Source organism: Selaginella moellendorffii, unplaced genomic scaffold, assembly GCF_000143415.4.
Source record: "Selaginella moellendorffii unplaced genomic scaffold, v1.0 SELMOscaffold_34, whole genome shotgun sequence".
Classification (NCBI taxonomy): domain Eukaryota; kingdom Viridiplantae; phylum Streptophyta; class Lycopodiopsida; order Selaginellales; family Selaginellaceae; genus Selaginella; species Selaginella moellendorffii.
This window is the reverse complement of record NW_003314295.1, coordinates 59,719-75,167: the sequence shown is the minus strand read 5'-3', so window position 1 is coordinate 75,167 and position 15,449 is coordinate 59,719. Positions and strand designations below refer to the sequence as shown.

At 47.3% G+C, this 15,449-nt stretch overlaps 7 protein-coding genes across 13 annotated transcripts; 4 read left to right on the top strand and 3 right to left on the bottom strand.

The window, feature by feature from the left end:
* Positions 1–1,004: 1,004 nt before the first annotated feature.
* LOC9639067 lies at positions 1,005–3,731 on the top strand. Of its 3 annotated transcripts, none has more exons than XM_024682335.1 (10): positions 1,005–1,875; positions 1,930–1,986; positions 2,039–2,143; positions 2,211–2,435; positions 2,490–2,667; positions 2,739–3,042; positions 3,097–3,169; positions 3,240–3,319; positions 3,388–3,425; positions 3,497–3,731. In XM_024682335.1, the coding sequence occupies exons 1-4, from the start codon at positions 1,232–1,234 to the stop codon at positions 2,392–2,394; spliced, it is 990 nt and encodes a 329-aa protein (XP_024538103.1). In that variant the 5' UTR covers positions 1,005–1,231; the 3' UTR covers positions 2,395–2,435; positions 2,490–2,667; positions 2,739–3,042; positions 3,097–3,169; positions 3,240–3,319; positions 3,388–3,425; positions 3,497–3,731. The 3 variants fall into 3 exon arrangements, with proteins under 3 accessions (XP_024538103.1, XP_024538101.1, XP_024538102.1); XM_024682333.1 differs by having other exon boundaries at positions 3,388–3,467; positions 3,521–3,731; XM_024682334.1 differs by having other exon boundaries at positions 3,371–3,467; positions 3,521–3,731.
* On the top strand, positions 2,524–3,025 carry LOC112348893 (E3 ubiquitin-protein ligase MARCH8-like). Its single transcript, XM_024682243.1, has 2 exons — positions 2,524–2,667; positions 2,756–3,025. The coding sequence occupies exons 1-2, from the start codon at positions 2,524–2,526 to the stop codon at positions 3,023–3,025; spliced, it is 414 nt and encodes a 137-aa protein (XP_024538011.1).
* On the bottom strand, positions 3,660–4,553 carry LOC9639385 (ubiquitin carboxyl-terminal hydrolase 2). The gene is made up of 2 exons (XM_024682337.1): positions 4,439–4,553; positions 3,660–4,366 (listed from the first exon to the last, which is right to left on the bottom strand). Exons 1-2 carry the CDS (start codon positions 4,551–4,553, stop codon positions 3,684–3,686), a joined length of 798 nt encoding a protein of 265 aa, XP_024538105.1. The 3' UTR covers positions 3,660–3,683.
* A 4,372-nt stretch (positions 4,554–8,925) lies between these two features.
* LOC112348991 lies at positions 8,926–10,184 on the top strand. Its single transcript, XM_024682530.1, has 6 exons — positions 8,926–9,062; positions 9,112–9,183; positions 9,241–9,444; positions 9,496–9,738; positions 9,788–9,929; positions 9,983–10,184. The coding sequence occupies exons 1-5, from the start codon at positions 8,946–8,948 to the stop codon at positions 9,926–9,928; spliced, it is 777 nt and encodes a 258-aa protein (XP_024538298.1). The 5' UTR covers positions 8,926–8,945; the 3' UTR covers position 9,929; positions 9,983–10,184.
* On the bottom strand, positions 9,740–10,875 carry LOC9639384. Its single transcript, XM_002977254.2, has 4 exons — positions 10,592–10,875; positions 10,424–10,526; positions 10,176–10,343; positions 9,740–10,112 (listed from the first exon to the last, which is right to left on the bottom strand). The coding sequence occupies exons 1-4, from the start codon at positions 10,846–10,848 to the stop codon at positions 9,960–9,962; spliced, it is 681 nt and encodes a 226-aa protein (XP_002977300.1). The 5' UTR covers positions 10,849–10,875; the 3' UTR covers positions 9,740–9,959.
* A 192-nt stretch (positions 10,876–11,067) lies between these two features.
* On the top strand, positions 11,068–13,957 carry LOC9639062. 5 transcript variants are annotated; one of them, XR_002993213.1, is made up of 16 exons: positions 11,068–11,524; positions 11,607–11,744; positions 11,810–11,860; positions 11,917–12,039; positions 12,092–12,163; positions 12,222–12,340; positions 12,388–12,489; positions 12,557–12,793; positions 12,839–12,905; positions 12,961–13,014; positions 13,064–13,153; positions 13,234–13,269; positions 13,322–13,463; positions 13,564–13,624; positions 13,687–13,695; positions 13,742–13,957. XR_002993213.1 is itself a non-coding variant. In XM_024682288.1 (16 exons), exons 1-15 carry the CDS (start codon positions 11,432–11,434, stop codon positions 13,578–13,580), a joined length of 1,290 nt encoding a protein of 429 aa, XP_024538056.1. In that variant the 5' UTR covers positions 11,071–11,431; the 3' UTR covers positions 13,581–13,624; positions 13,687–13,852. The 5 variants fall into 5 exon arrangements, 3 of the variants coding, with proteins under 3 accessions (XP_024538055.1, XP_024538054.1, XP_024538056.1); XM_024682288.1 differs by having other exon boundaries at positions 11,071–11,524; positions 12,557–12,673; positions 12,725–12,793; positions 13,687–13,852; XR_002993212.1 differs by having other exon boundaries at positions 13,564–13,695.
* Positions 13,863–15,435, bottom strand: LOC9639383 (receptor kinase-like protein Xa21). The gene has a single exon (XM_002977253.2). It carries the CDS (start codon positions 15,221–15,223, stop codon positions 13,937–13,939), a length of 1,287 nt encoding a protein of 428 aa, XP_002977299.1. The 5' UTR covers positions 15,224–15,435; the 3' UTR covers positions 13,863–13,936.
* Between the last annotated feature and the right edge of the window lie 14 nt (positions 15,436–15,449).

Sequence of the window (15,449 nt, the reverse complement as noted above, 5' to 3'; positions counted from 1 at the left end):
CAGCAGCACCCGCTCTGCCCACACGGCTGCGATAGCTCGGCAGTCACCAAGTTTGACTATTTCGAAAACCACATGCTGATCCAGCCGCGCTACAAGTGCACGGTGTGCAAACGGCACTTCACCCTGGGTGGCACAATACGAGCGAAACGAGCCAAGAAAGAAGATGGCGGTCGTCCAAGGAAGAGACCCAAGAAGGAGCAGCAGCAGAACAAGTCAAGGGGGCAGTGTCTTCCTCGCAAGATGTTGCCTTCGTCAATGATTCCATCGGCCGCAACCAGTGGGAGTCGCGGTTGTGCATCCCCGCACAGGGCAAGTCGCGGAGCTTCGAGGAGAACGGCGAGGCCATCACCAAGCACTACAGGTCAATGCCCTAGTCAACTCATGGTCCGGGATCAGTCGTTGCCAGTCAACGCCTGTGACCTCGAGGGATACGTGCAAGACGAGGAGATCTTCCAGGAGGTTGAGAAATTGTGGTGTAAAATGGATTTGGAGGACAAGGGTCCTTCTGTGGAGGACGAGGAGAAGAACTTTCTCAAGGATTTCAATGTCGATGATGGTGATGATCTAGATTTACTACTGGGTCTTGAGGAGTTCAGCGGGGAGTTCAGCGACCAACAGGGCCAGGGCACCCGATTCGATTTGGGCGAGGAGCAAAACAATTTTGCCATGGAGCTGGTGCGGCAAATGGAGGAAGAATTTCCCATCCCAGTAGTAGATGAGGAGAATGATTTCGCCATGGAGTTGGAGCGGGAAATTGAGGAAGCATCTATGACAGCAAAGGAGGAGGCAATGCTTGTATGGAAGGACGAAGTACGTAAAATTCGAAATCAAGACAATCTCACATTCACCACAAATCACATTGGTTTTGGAGGTGCCCAAACTCTTAAATGCTGATCGATCAGCAAAAAATGGATGATAAATGAAAAGCATTAGTGAATAGAAGTAATTTTGTTTTTGGAACAAGTTCATTACATTATTTGTTATTAGGTGAAGAGTTTTTCATGAAAAAAGACTCACCCATCCCTTGTGAAAGAAAGAAAAAAAGAAATTAGGGCGAATTAGGTCTCCATAAGGTCGTCCCCGGAGGCAGAGGAGCCGCGATGCTGTGATTGTCAACCGAGCAGGTATTCTGGTGGCACCAATCGCGCCCTCGCCGACAATGCAGCGATCGTCCTAGCGATCGATCGATCGATCGATCGATCGATCGCTCGCTCCGGAGAAGAGCAGAGAAATGATCTGGGCAGGATTCGCGTACGCCGCGGGCGCCGCGATCGGCCACAGCTGCATCGATGCCAGCAGGAAATGGGCGTCCCAGCGCTTCTCGGACCGCGAGCTCGTAGCTCTGGTGGCTCTCCTGGACGCGCTGCTCCTCTCCTCCATGGCGCTCCTCTCCGGCGGCTTCGATCTCTTCTCTTTGACGCGGCTGGACACCGAGTACGTCGCCGCGCTCCTCGTCACCGCGGCGATCAAGGCTCTGGTGGGGTTCATGTACCAGCGTGCTCTCCACGTCTCCCCTCTCTCGGTCACTGTTCCTTATCTAGCTTTCACTCCAGTTCTTCTGGTTTTTACGAGCTATGTGATCATCAACGAGCTCCCGAGCTCGCAGGGGCTCATGGGAATCGTGGTGGTCACTCTCGGCGGCTACTTCCTCGCGCTGGATCACCCGGCGGAGGTGGAGGTGAAGAAATCCGACGAGCCCCCGGGCAAGATTGTCTCGGTTCTTCCTTTGCTTCCTTGGAACTCGTCCAAGGCTTGTGACAAGGTCCCAAAGTTTTCCACCGATGGCGATGGTGTCGTGTTGGATCTCAGTGAGAAGAACTCCCCTTCGGTGGCGATTCCTGGAGGGAATTCTTCCTGGTGGCCACAGATTCAATGGTAAAGATTTTCTCTCTTTTTTTTTCGCTTTTCCTGTTCTAAAGTTTGCAAAAGGGAAGAGGGGACGCTTCTCATGCTGGGTGTTGCAGCGTTACTGAGCATAAGTAACAGGTTCGTTTTTTCGAGATTCATTTATGGCTTCTCAGCTCCATTGTCTTTGCAGCCTTGACAAAATGGCTGGTCACTTGGCACCATCGCTTCTCAATTTTGCCGCTCTCCAACGAGGCTTTACGGCCGTTCCCGTGGTTTTATATCTACTTGTCACAAGGTTGGCTTGTTTATCTCTCTCAGGTGATAGCTTCGCTGACTCCTGCGTCAATGCTCTTCCGCCGCAGCCGCCGCCACCGCCATCCATCTCCAACACCCCAGGAGCAGCAACGCCCCGATCAAACTTCTCGCTCATGCGGCTCCTCACGCCCCGCTCCGCAAGAACAGTGTCTCTTCCATTGCGATTCACGCTATCGTCTTCTTCGTCCGCGTCTCCGTCGTCTTCTTCGTCGACAGGGGCCGCGGCAGTGAGTCCAGATGCCATTAGAGAAAATTTGATCTCGTCATCAAAGGTAGAACTTTTCTTTCTTTCTTTCATCGTCAACTTTGTCATCTCGTCTTCGCAGGGCAAGCAGATCAAACGCTCCAAGTCGGCGCTCGATGGTCACCAAAAGGAGAAGAAGCTCACCCGGCTTTACTCCGGAACGTTTCTCGTCAAGCCGACCACTCCTCGTCCTCGTCCCCGGGAAACTTCACAAGCAGACAATGGAGCCCAAGACACTGACCATGCCAACGACACCCAAGGTACGTAAGCTTCCTATGATCAAGTTCATGGAGACCATGGTTCCATGATCTGAAAGTTTCAAAACTTTTAGACGGCGAGGACGAGGAGATCCCCGAGGAGGAAGCAGTGTGCCGCATTTGCCTGTGCGATCTGGGCGAGGAGGGCAAGACGCTCAAGCTCGAGTGTAGCTGCAAAGGGGAGCTGGCGCTGGCTCACGAGGAGTGCGCTCTCAAGTGGTTTGGGATTCGAGGCAACCGCGAGTGCGATGTTTGTGGCCAGGAGGTCGTCAATCTCCCCGTCACGCTCGTCAGGCTCCAGCAAAACCAAAACAATACCAACGCTGAAACTCAAGTTCTCCAGCAAGCTCAAATGGCGTAAATGAGTGCTCTCAACAGGTAGATTCGTCTATCTCACTCTATAGTTTTGTAGATTCCATGGTGTTCTTCCAGGATTTGGCATGACGTTCCCGTGCTCGTCATGATCAGCATGCTCACGTACTTTTGCCTCCTCGAGCAGCTACTGGTGATAATTCTCTGATGATTTCGATTGATTTGCGAAGTTCTTGGATGGATTTCTTTGTTGCCTACTACAGGTGAGACGAAAGGGCCCTCGAGCATTGATGCTAGCTCTTCATGTTTGGAATGCTCACTGCCATCACAGCATCAACGCTTGGTAAGATTTCGTTTCTCTCTCTTTCTCTCGAGCTCCTGTTTGTAAGAATAGATTCTTTCGACGCACAGTGAGGCGGCGTTGTATGTGGCTCTTTGCCATCTTTCAGGTCGGTTTTGTCATACTATTTGCGCATGTTTTCTACAGTTGGGTAAGATCACTCTCTTAAAACTTTTTTAGCTCTTATTTCAATCCATGATCCAGATGAAGTTGAACCCAATCTTGTCGATTTCGCTGGCCGGTTTTGCGGGATTCGGATTGTCCATGATCGTGAATGCTCTCCTCCTGGAATGTTGGAGCTGTAGAACAAGAGCAGCGCGACAAGAAGACGCAAGCCAAGATATCGTGTAAATATGTACTGTAATTCTCACACACTTGTTTTGTGATAGAACAAAATGTATGCATCGCTCGAGCACCTCGATAGCTCAAAAATCTCTTCCACCACCTCATCGTCAAAGCTGTACCACTTTCCATTTGGAAGTTTGATGGTCGCCGTGTAGTGCCCATAGTCGGAGTCCCCCATATGGTTAATCAATCCATACAGTTTGTACTCCTGTTCCCAAAGTGTCAAAATCTGTGGAAACTCCACCGTGGTGTCGATCTTCTCCACACTCCCCGAAGAATCGCACTTAAACCTTGCCAAATGGAGGATCAAATTCCGTGGGAGCTTCCCAAGCTCCAGTTTCTTGACAGCGTCCTTTTGGTTTCTCTTGCACTTTGGGCAGTGCCAGGAATCCAAAACATCGTCTTTGGTGTACTCCCGGATGCATGATTCCAGAGAAACCGGCTGCGCCGTCTCATGGACTGGCAGCGAGAGAGAGGTGAAAGAGTCAGGCGTGGAGGAGACCATGTTGGAGCACTTCGGGCATTTCACTGTGGATTTGGTTTGGCCCTCGAAGAAATCTGCGACTGGAGAGGGGAGCTCTGGTCGCACCTTTTGTCCTTTAGGAGGATTCTCTTGCTTCTTGAATTCTTGATCCAGGGCACCCAAAAGAAAATCGAGATACTCCTGTGCGTCGGGCTGGACGCTCGGATTTGTCAGCTTTGGCCCTGGTTTTACAGACTTGCTTGCGTTATTCCAAATCACCCTCACCACTTTCCTAAACTCGATTGCTATCTCACCTCTTACGCTGTCTGATTTCAAGAAGAAGCTAGAGAGCTCCGGCGTGTGAGCAACGCACTGTAAAGCACTGTTGGCTGAACAAGAATTCCCTTGGTTTTGAAAGCCCACAGCCATTTTCCTTGCACACAACCCAAAAGAAAACCTAGAATATTTAAAGGAAACAAACAGGAATAAAATCATTTATTAATAATTATAAAATAGCAAAATTTTAAATGGAGAGTTAATGATGATAAATGATAATATTAAAATTATTTATAAAATGCCTAAAAATATTTTTAAATTGTGTTATAAGCTTATATATAAACACATTTCACATTATAAACTTCACTACTTAAATATCTATTTTAAAATTATATAAAGGATTAAAATATTAGTGATTTTTAATATAAAATTTTTAAAAATATTTTATTTGCTATAAATAAATAATAGACCTTTGCTACACTTACTTTTGTGATAACAAATATTTCACACTTTTGTTTTTTGTATTTTAGCTAATTGAATAAGTCATTGACATCACATAACCAAATTAAAACAAATAAGGAAAGGGATTCAATATGTAATAATTATATTTTAATATAAATATATTTTAGGTTATGATATTATTTTTATAAGGATTTTTTACACACTCTTGAAAAAAGTTTCTATAATTAAGAAAATGGAATTAAAAAAACATGATTATAATCTACTAGGAATCTTGAAAAAGAAAAATTTGTAACACTCAAAAATTCACAAAAGAAAATGCATATATAAAAAGTTAAAGACCACAAGCCTTGTTGGGATAATTGACAAAAATATACAAGTGATGGTAGAAAAAAATACATGGAAGTTTAAACATCTTTAATTTATATTTAGTGTATAGTAATGTTACTATTTTTTTTTCAAATGTAGTATAATATATCTTCTATATAATCTCAAAGAGTTAACATAAAAAACATTTTAATTTCGTTCTTCAACATTACTTTCCATTTAGCTAAATTCTCTTTAATATCCTTTTTAGTATATTTTCTAAAAGAAGAAAAAGTTTTAATGATCTAAGACCCCTTTTGCTAAAGGCTTTTCTTTATTTAGATGTCTTTTGTGCTAAATAATGTATCAAAAATATTTTTCTTTCTTGTGATATAAAAATTTGATTTTGTGAAAAAAACATCAACAAAAAAAACAATTGCATAATGCTACGAGGAATTTGCTCAAGCTTTAGCAAACTATCCTCAAGATTCTGAAGACTGAAGACTAGAGGGACCAAGAGTATCTCCAATAGATGATTTATAATGAATTATAATCTAATTGTTCACGTCATGTGATCAAGAATCCTTACTTAAATACATATTGATTGTTGTGGTCTTACGAATGATGGGATAGCAATGAGACTGAGCATTAAACAAATTCACTACTAATTTATGATAGTAATGCTATTTCAACTTATAGTTTTATTAAATGGCTATATTAGTTTTACTAAAAATTATTTCTACTAAAAGTTAATATCTAGCTCCTCCACGAGATAATATAAAAAAAAAATATATATATAGTTAATATATAGCTCCTCCCGTGATGCCCAAGAGGATGATACTGCATTACTGTTCCCAGCACTCACGAGCTAATTTCCTTTCCTTTTCTGCTGCAGCCACGAGCAAATGTCCCAAGGCAACTATTGTAGATGACAAGCATCACCACATTCTTTGTGTCAGAAGTTCCAGGTATGTCCCTGAAAACTTTCACGTTTTCTCAATATCAGGCTTGTCACGAGAGGAAGTGAATGTGGACAATACAGGGCCGGGAACTTTAAGACCACCGCCAACTTCCAACAAACAAAGTTTAAGCTTCCCTCCAGTGCTGACATGAAGCAGGTGAGAGCGTCTCTCTCGAACGGCTTAGTTACCATTTGCGTTCCCAAGAGCGCAATAGACACATGGAGCTGGACATGAGTATTTGGTGTTTTTTCTTTTTACCTCTTTTCTTTCTCTGCTTCAGCCACGAGCAATCGTTTTGAGGCAACTATTGCAAGGATCACCACACCCTGAAAACTTCCACTTTTGGCTTCGCGACCATGCAGGTTTGTCACATAAGGCTTGTCGCGAGAGGAAGTGATTGTGCCACAGAACGTCTTCCAGGAAAGAGTTAAAGCTTCCCGACCTTGCTTACCCAAGATACACAAAATTAATCTAAATGGATAAATGTAGAATATTCTAAAATATTCTAATCTGTCCTTGTCGTTTGATGTATGTGATGATTCAGGACAAGATTTTATTACTAAAAATCAAGAATTTCTTACTGGAGTTGTGGATGAACGAGGCATGGCCCGTGGAGACGCTTGATAGATACTCCTGATCACAGCACCAGGACTGTTATCCTGCGTCATTCAATTTTTTTTACGATATTTTAAGACAATCAAGCAAGGACTATAGCTTTGTAGCAGCTGTGAAACTTTTGGACCTTGAAATGTAAACCGGTACCACTTAGCTTTCCAGGTGAACCATAAAAGAGTTGTAATGGTTATTGCTGTTGAAACACTTAACCAAGAAGGGTGTGGAGAAAGAGTGCTCGGCCCATCTTCTTGATCTGGTGCCCATCCTGTGGCTCTTGCACACAATCGGTCCCCCGTCCCGTCCAGTGGAAGTCTAGCACACCACACAGGAAGTGAAATGGATGAGGATGTGTTGCCGGGTAATGGTAACCGCGGCAATGTGGAGATGGTGAGGGAATGGACGGATGGAAGCGGCAAAGAAGATGGTGATGGATAGCCATGATGGATGAGTGACTGGTGTCGATGATTATGGCCTCAAAGTTGATGTTTTAGCTTCTGCTGACGGCTATTGATTGTTTGGAGCTGATGAAGAGGGATGTTGCCTGTTATCTGGAAGTCGCCGGTTGATGGAAGGTACTCCAAAGATGCTGGTTCATTGCGACGGAAGAGGATCTCAGCTAGTTCTTGTGATCGGCTCGTCTGAATGCTGTATGATTGCTGCTGCTGATAGCTGATGGTAGCCTTGATGAAGTGATGGATTGGTATGAAGAGGCTAAGATCCCAGTGCGGGCATCTATAGCATGAAATGGAAAATGGAAACAGCAAAGCATGAACAAGAGTGGTTTTTTTCTATCCACAGCAACACGAAGTAGGAAGAAAGAACAAAAAAAAAAAAAAGAAGCCTCACAGCAAAATCGCCTGAGGTATGAAAGGGCTCCTCGCGTAAGGTTTGTACTCCTCTATCACAAAAGGATGGCTGTACTCCTTCGCTCTGGGAGCGTTGTCAACCCGAACTATGTCTAGAACTGACGGATGAACAGGATACAAGGGTGGTATTACCTGAAAAAACAAAGAACAAAAGAGAAAAGAGATGAAGAACAAGAAACATCCACCGAGTACCTTGATTGATGGTCTTTGCACTCTTGTGAGCTTTGGACAGTAGAGCTCGAGCTGGGTCATCTCCTTGCAGAAGAAGTGAAGCTCTTCGATGGCATCACTCCATAACATCAAGCAGTCCAGCTGACCGGTCTCGTGGAGATCGATTCGCTTGAGCTTCTTGGCGTTCAAGAGGACTTTTTTGAGAGAAACGCAGCGTTTGAAGGACACGAATTCCAGGCTCGTCGACTGCCAAGAGATCGGAAGGTTTGATCGATCCAAAGCTATAAATGATAGAAGACTTTCATTACCTCGATGAGCACGTACTCTAGGATGGGACAACAAGCGAGGTCGAGAGTTTCCAGCACCGGGCACACTGATGGAGGGGACATGACAAATCTTGTTAAGTATTTGGTGCCCCTCAGTTCAAGCGTAGTCTGGCTGGTGAAAAAACGATTCTCTTAGCTTTGAGCACAATCTACAAGACAAAGATCACAAGGAGAATGCTCACCAGGTTTGGCCGAGGAACTTTGAGAAGCTCTAGGATGAAATCGTCGTGAATAGATCCGCTCCACAAAATGCTTATCTGCGGGATGAAGTTGGATTGGACCGATCAAGCACCGATGTTTTCGCTCTTACCAGATGGCTACTCAAGAGGATTTTCTCTCGGATCTCGCCAAAGCTCGGCCAGAGGAAAGGGTCAGGAAGAGCTTCCAAAGGCCTCTCCCATTTTCCATTGATCAAAGCCTGGGCGAAGCAACAAAAGCTGAGATTCTACCAGGGAAGGAGATCGCTTCCATACCTTTTGCCAGCCAGCGTCGTGCTTGGGCTCCTTCTTCTTCTTCTTTCCCTTCTTGCCCTTCTTCCCTTTCTTCTTCGGCGGCATTCTTCAGCCCTAGAACCATGTTTCACGCATTCTCGCGGCGCCCTCTCATGGGACCTCCCTGCCCTAAATTCTTCTACAGCTGCTCTCTTGCCCTCCCGGCCCGAGGCCCGCCGCCCGCCGCCATAGCAAGAAGGAATGCCAGCAGAAAATTCTGTTAGGTTTACCAGGGAGCAATCTCAGCCGTCGATTTCAGTGAACATTCCGCCGTTGATCTAGAAGATTGATATTTGAAAAACTGTGAGCTAGGGTTTTGGGGTGGGGGATGATCCGAGCTGCCGCGACGATGATTGCCAGGAGAATGGCATGGCCGCCCGGCGCGGGGAGATTCTCCGGAGTAAGCATTAGCAGCACTTGCGCTCGCAGTGTAAACGTCGCTTTGGCACGAAGAAGCTCTCAACAGGTGGGTGTAGGAAGGATTTCTTGAAGGGATTTGATAATGCGGCTAACAGGCGATCACCGTTAGCTCAGAGGAAGTCTGGAAATTCTGGCAATTCGGTGGCCTCTCGCTGGATGCTATCGCTGTGAGTAGAGATTTTTGCGTGGCAAGAAAGGACTGCTGTTCGTTTTCCTTCTCGCAGGAGAAAATCAAGTCTCCCAGAGGGATTGTTGTGGACCACCTTGTGGCAGCGATTGATGGTGGAAAGCCAGTAGACTGGATAGCGCTGTGCAAAGAAGTCAATCTCAATCTCAGTGCCGCAAACGAGGTGTCCAAGTATTTGCCAAGGACTCGCCAGATTAGAACAGGCGCCTATCTCGATAAGATCTCAAGTTCCTGCTCCAAGGTAGATCTCTTGCTCTTGATGTGCCGCCGCTCACAAGTTTTTTCTCTCCAGGTGACGAGAGAACAGCTCCAGCTATGCAGTACTATGCTCGATCGCGGCTTCTCGTTTGACGATATAAGAGCGGTGGCAGCTGCGGAGACTGGCTACTCCGCCAACGAGCTCGAAACACTCCGTGCTGTGTCGGCCGAGCTCCAAAAGTCGCGGAAGATCAAGAAAGAGTTCTTCAGAGTTTCGCAAGGCAAGGTGGTGTTACTGGATCAAGGCCTCGTGGATCTTCTTCGAGATAGAGACGGGGTAACGAGAATGATTTACATTCGTGGCTATAAGCAAGCGTTCTTTACAGGCATCGCTTCTGGAGATTGCTGCCTTCTTCTCGGATTGCGATCAAAAGCAGCTTGTGGATCTTCTATACGAGCTTGAGAAGGCTGGAACCATATGCTCGACCGATGGAAAGTATAGAGAAGTCCATATGCCAATCTTCTAAGGTAGTCTTCAATACATCTTACCGTGCTAGTTCATCCAAATGCGTTCATTCCAGGCCCAGTTGCTAGCAGCGGATCGAGAATGTTGGCCCACTCGTCGATTCCCCAGCTCGCATCTACATTGCTGAGAGGGACACCATTGACGAAAAACACCGGTGTGCCTGTCACGCCTCTCGAGCATCCATACTGCGTGCAAGGTACGCGAAGACTTTAGTTTTCTTGCCATGACAATCAAAGCTTCTTGTCTACCTTGAAAGAGATGCGCCCCGCCTGATCAGTGGAGGAGTCATAGAATCCCTGCTTGAAAATGCTCTTCGCCTCGTTGCCACTGCCAAACTGCGACGCGAACAGGCTGGAAAACTCGTCGATCACCGTCGACGCTGTTTTGTCAGCAGTGTTCGCGTTGGAAAACTCTTCCTAATCAATTCGTCACCATCGAAACATTCGAAAGAGATCAAGAACAAGAACAAAAAATAAATAAATATAAGAGAACCAACCTGGTGCTCGAAGATCAAGTCCAACAAAGGGTACGTGAGAGACGCGTTGAGATGATTCGCAATGTGGAGCGCTCTCACCGAAAGGAACGACTGCTGGTGGTACCTATGCTTGGAAACAAGACAAACGAGAATCTCTCTGCCGTCCAAGAGTCCAAGAGTGTCACTTACGGTAGCGCGAAGGGATGGACAATAAATTTCACTTCCGAGCCATACTCCTCCGCAACCTGCTTGATCGCCGGCCACGAATCCTTGCTATCGGGGCACAGCGGATCGAAGAAGGCCTCCACCAGAATCGGCTCCTGGACGCCGCCATAGCTGCCGAAAGCGAATCCATCGTACCGGCGGGGGATTGGGAACTGGCACACGGCAACAATCGCCAGCGCGGAAGTAATGCCGAGCAGCCGGATGATAATCGCCATCGCCATAAGCCCTAGAATCTTTCCCGCCAGGTCTCGCGCTCGAATCCCGTCAGCAGCGTTTTCCGCCGCTCGCCACGTGTTCCACCGCTGTGTCAGGTAAAAGCGACTTTCACGGTATTTTTTAGACCGGGTCGGCTGACAACGCTAAACGTTTCTATCGCGGCGGAGGAAAAAGGTCCCGTCGTGTGTGAGGTTATAGAGTGGTCAGTCCGCCCGGCTTATAAGTCTCCGGTATTTCTTGGCCCGACCGCGGGGTGTTGGGGAAACTCTAGGCTGGGCGCTTTGCTCTATGTTCTTTTCGTTATGGTTTTCGTTTAAGACGGGAGAGCTCCAGTGCCTTTCTTTTGGTGTCGCAAAGCCGGCGATGCGCGTAGATTAGGGTACTAGAATGGGAGTGGGGATGCGCTAGATCGAGCAGCGCATCGGTGGATTCACTGATTTCTTGGGGGAATTCGCGGCCGCGAATGTAGGGCAGATAATGCCGAGCAAACGGATAGCTCGAATTTGAAGTGGTGGAGCAAGGGAATGTGCGCGATCGCAGCGTGAGCAAGGGCGTGGCAGCGGCGGTAGGGAATGCTGGTCGGAATCCATGAAAGGGAGCGGCGGTGGCAAGCTGCGCAGCACGCCCAAGGCTCAGATGGAAAAGAATTACTCATCGCAGCATAGAGATTTCGAGGACTTGGTAGTGTTTTCTGCTTTCTTTTCCCCTTCTTTTCTTGCTGCACGAAATGTCGATCGATCTAACGTGACGCCTTTGTTGCTAGGCCGACGTGAAGATGCAGCACGAGTGTGGGAAATCACGCCTTCGATTGTGTAGAACCAAGTCCATTTTCTTGGTGCTATCGTTCCTCGTGTTCACCCTCTTTATATTCAGCAACTTTATCGTCGATCCATTTCCAAGGGTATGTTCTTCCTATCTCTTCTTCTTTCTCCAAGTTTTCTTTTGCTATGGTTGTTTGTTTCGCAGAGCTTTTGGAAATGGAGAAGAGTCGGTGTCATAGGACAGCCTCAAATTCAGGTTTTTTTATTCTTTTAGAGTGTCTCTTGTGGATGTTCTGATCCTTGGCTTGGCAGGCCGAACTGTTCGAAACATGCGAGGATCGGCCGCGCGGTGGAAAGGATTTACTACCGAGAGGAATTGTCCAGCAAACATCCAACTTCGAGGTCCAGCCGCTGGGAAGAGTTTCCAGGAAGAAGGTAGTGTGTGCTGTTGTTGACCAAGATCAAACAATAGCCAAGCTTTTCTTAGGTTCCCAACGGGCTACTCGCTGTAGCGGCTGGCATAAAGCAGAAGCGTTATGTGGACCGAATTGTCCAGAAGGTTGTTGTTGATCAATTGCGTTTTGCTGATGTTGTCCTGACCCCGTGTAACTTTGCAGTTTCTCGCTCACAACTTCACAATCATGCTGTTTCACTATGACGGTGTCGTGGACAAGTGGAACGAGTTACCTTGGAGTAGTCGTGCCATCCATGTTGTAGCAATAAATCAAACGAAGTGGTACGTATCGATAAAGCACTAGAGTCAATTTGACGGGCTGCCTACAGGTGGTTTGCTAAGCGCTTTTTGCACCCTGATATTGTTGATCCGTATGAGTACATTTTTGTCTGGGACGAAGATCTCGGTGTCGAAAATTTTCATGTTGATAGGTGAGCGCCTGAGTCACGTCTTCTGCTAACTTATTTGGTTTCTTGTTTTCTCTTCTCTGCTCTATAGATATTTGGCCATTATGAAGTACGAGCGTCTAGAAATTTCACAGCCTGCTCTAGAGCCCAACGCGTCGGAAGTCCACCATCGTATAACAATTCGAAGCAAGAGATACAGGGTACACAGGTACGTATATATAATGCTTTGGTGGCTCAAATATTTCCTTTGCTTTTGTAGGAGGAGTTTAAAGCCCAAAGGGACTGGGACATTGTGTTTTGAGAACAGCACAGATCCACCATGTACAGGGTATGTAAAAAGCTCTTCATTCTCTTCCTGAATTTTTCCTTTCAGCTGGGTCGAAGGCATGGCCCCTGTTTTTACACGAGATGCATGGAAATGTGTCTGGCACCTCATCCAGGTCTGTGTGTCTCTAATACATATAAGCTTCAGGTTCTTAACCTACGTGTTTTCAGAACGACTTGGTTCACGGATGGGGAATGGACTTCAAGCTTGGTTATTGTGTAAAGGTATACTTCTGTTCCTCCCTACAATGCTTCACAGCTATGTTTACGGCAGGGAGACCGGTCCAAGAGCGTTGGAGTAATAGACAGCGAGTACATTGTTCACAGAGGCATTCCTTCTTTAGGCGGTCCAGCAAAGAGTAAGGTAAGCAAGTCAAATGTGCCATTCTATGAGAACCGTCCTGTGTATTTCGCAAGTTCTTTAACATCAAATATACATTGCAGGCAAGCCTGGGGTCTGGAACCGATGCAAGATCAGAGGTGAGTTCCTGGTTCCATTTTAAAAGTGATGATGCAGAACGGTTTTGGACAGGTTCGCAAGCGTTCCTTCGCCGAGCTCAATATTTTTTCCCAACGGTGGCGGAATGCTGTCAAAGAAGACGAGTGCTGGCGGGATCCTTACAAGCATAGAACTTATTTTGGGGATGGCGAACAGGTTCGCTTGCGGGAAGTAGGTAGGTAGAAGATTTTTTTTCATTACTGGTGCTTCTCCAGAATAAGTCTGCATCCATTCTTTGGAGCATAAAAGTGCTCTTTTTTAAATTGCTAGCACAGGTTTGCTTGTGTTTTAGGACAAAGTTTTTGCGGGGACGGAAGCTCGAGCTATTTTTTTCAGGTATGCCAGGTTCTTTGCTTGTGTCGTGCTCACCACCTTGGTCGTTTGTCTGGTGTTTGAAGGCAAGACAAGTAAGCTTTTTTGTACAACTTAAATGGATTATTCATATGCACCCAGGTGGTTTTTGGTTTTGGTTTATGAATGCTCTCTATTACCGACAGCTGGTATTCCTTGACTCTGGCATGGCATCGGTCTGCATGCCGTCTGGTGTATGAATTATGGCAGGCTTCTGCGCTGAAAACGACTCTACAAAATGGATATTGATTTGAATAAACTACAAGTAAGTAGGAGCTTCTTGTTCATTCCAGTTAATCAAGGTGCTGATTCGAAAAATTTGCTGCATTCAGCAGGAGACCTTTGCTGTCCACCTTGGCAGAAGAATAGCTCCGCGGGACACCTTTGAAGGCAGTTCCCCACAAAGCTACCGGAAACCTCCCCTGGCACGATGCTGAGAAATGGTGAAGGGAGCTCCCCGGCGAGGAAGTTGGATTCCAAGTAGAGACGCATCAGTGGTTCCGCACCGATGAGCATCCGGACAGCTTTGAGCGCGTACTCTATGGGAATGAGCCCGCTGAACTGGTTATGCCCGAGGGACAGAGCCGTGAGCCGCTTCATCTGGACAAAAAAAACTGGAAGACGTCCCTGGAACTGGTTGAAGCTCAGGTCGATCTCGATCAGCTGGCTGCTGTCCGCTGCCTGTTCCCATTCAGCCAAGCCCGGCGTCGCGAGCACGGATACGAACTGATTGTACGCGAGGTTGAGCTGCTGGAGAGAAGGCAAGGTGAAGAGTGAAGCTGGAACAGGGCCCCTGAGATCGTTGTGACTGAGGTCCAGGACTTCGAGCTGCTCCAACTTGGTGAGAGACTCTGGGAGTCTGCCTTGGAGCTGGTTGTTTCGAAGCGAGATCACCATCAAGGAGAGAGGTAGCTCCGACTGCGCCCAGCCAGAGAACCGGTTGGTACTCCCGTCGAAGTACAGGAGACTGGACATGGCAGTCATGAGCGGTATGGGACCGCTCAGCCTGTTGTTGGAAACCGCGAGCCTCTCCAGACTGTGCAACCGGTTTAGCGAAGCAGGCAGCGGTCCTTCGATGGCGTTGCTGGCCAGTGACAAGTACTCGAGTTTATCGAGCCTTCCAAGAGACTGCGGGATCCATCCGGAGATGGAGTTTTGGGAGAGCTCCAGCTTGAGCAGGGACCGGAGATTGCTGAGCGACTCCGGGATGGAGCCGTGGAATGCATTGCCAGAGACGTCGAGGACCTGCAACGAGGATAAGTTGCCAAGATATGGAGACAAGCTCCCAGCGTAGCCGACGTTGTCGAGGGTGATCTCCGTGATGCGCATTGGGTGAGCTCCATTGCTGCAGCGGAAGCCACAGACGAAGAAGCTGGTGGAGATGGACGCACAGGGATCGTGCGAGAAATCCCAGGACGCGAGGCAGGAGCTCGGGGCGATGGTGGCAGGATCGATGGCGGCCTTGAGCTCCTTCAAGGCCTCGATATCCACAGCAGCAGTGGAGGTGGCCCTGGCGCTACTGGCGATCGGGAGAGCATCGCCGGAGAGAAGGAAGCAAGCGAAGAAGAGAACTTGGAGGAGCATGGCGATGGAGGGAGGAACCAGCCTTACCTCTACGAGCGATGGTCTCTTATATATTCTCCCTCTCCCTGGCTTCTTAGCTATCGCTCTCTTCGTCTCTCTCTCCTTTCTCTCGCCATCGCCTTCATCTTCAGTGCTACACTATCCCCTGCGCGCTTCTGTGCGATGCTTTGCTTTGCTTATCTGGAAAAACTAAGCTTTCGCTTTTGCTTTCGTTCCAGGATAAATG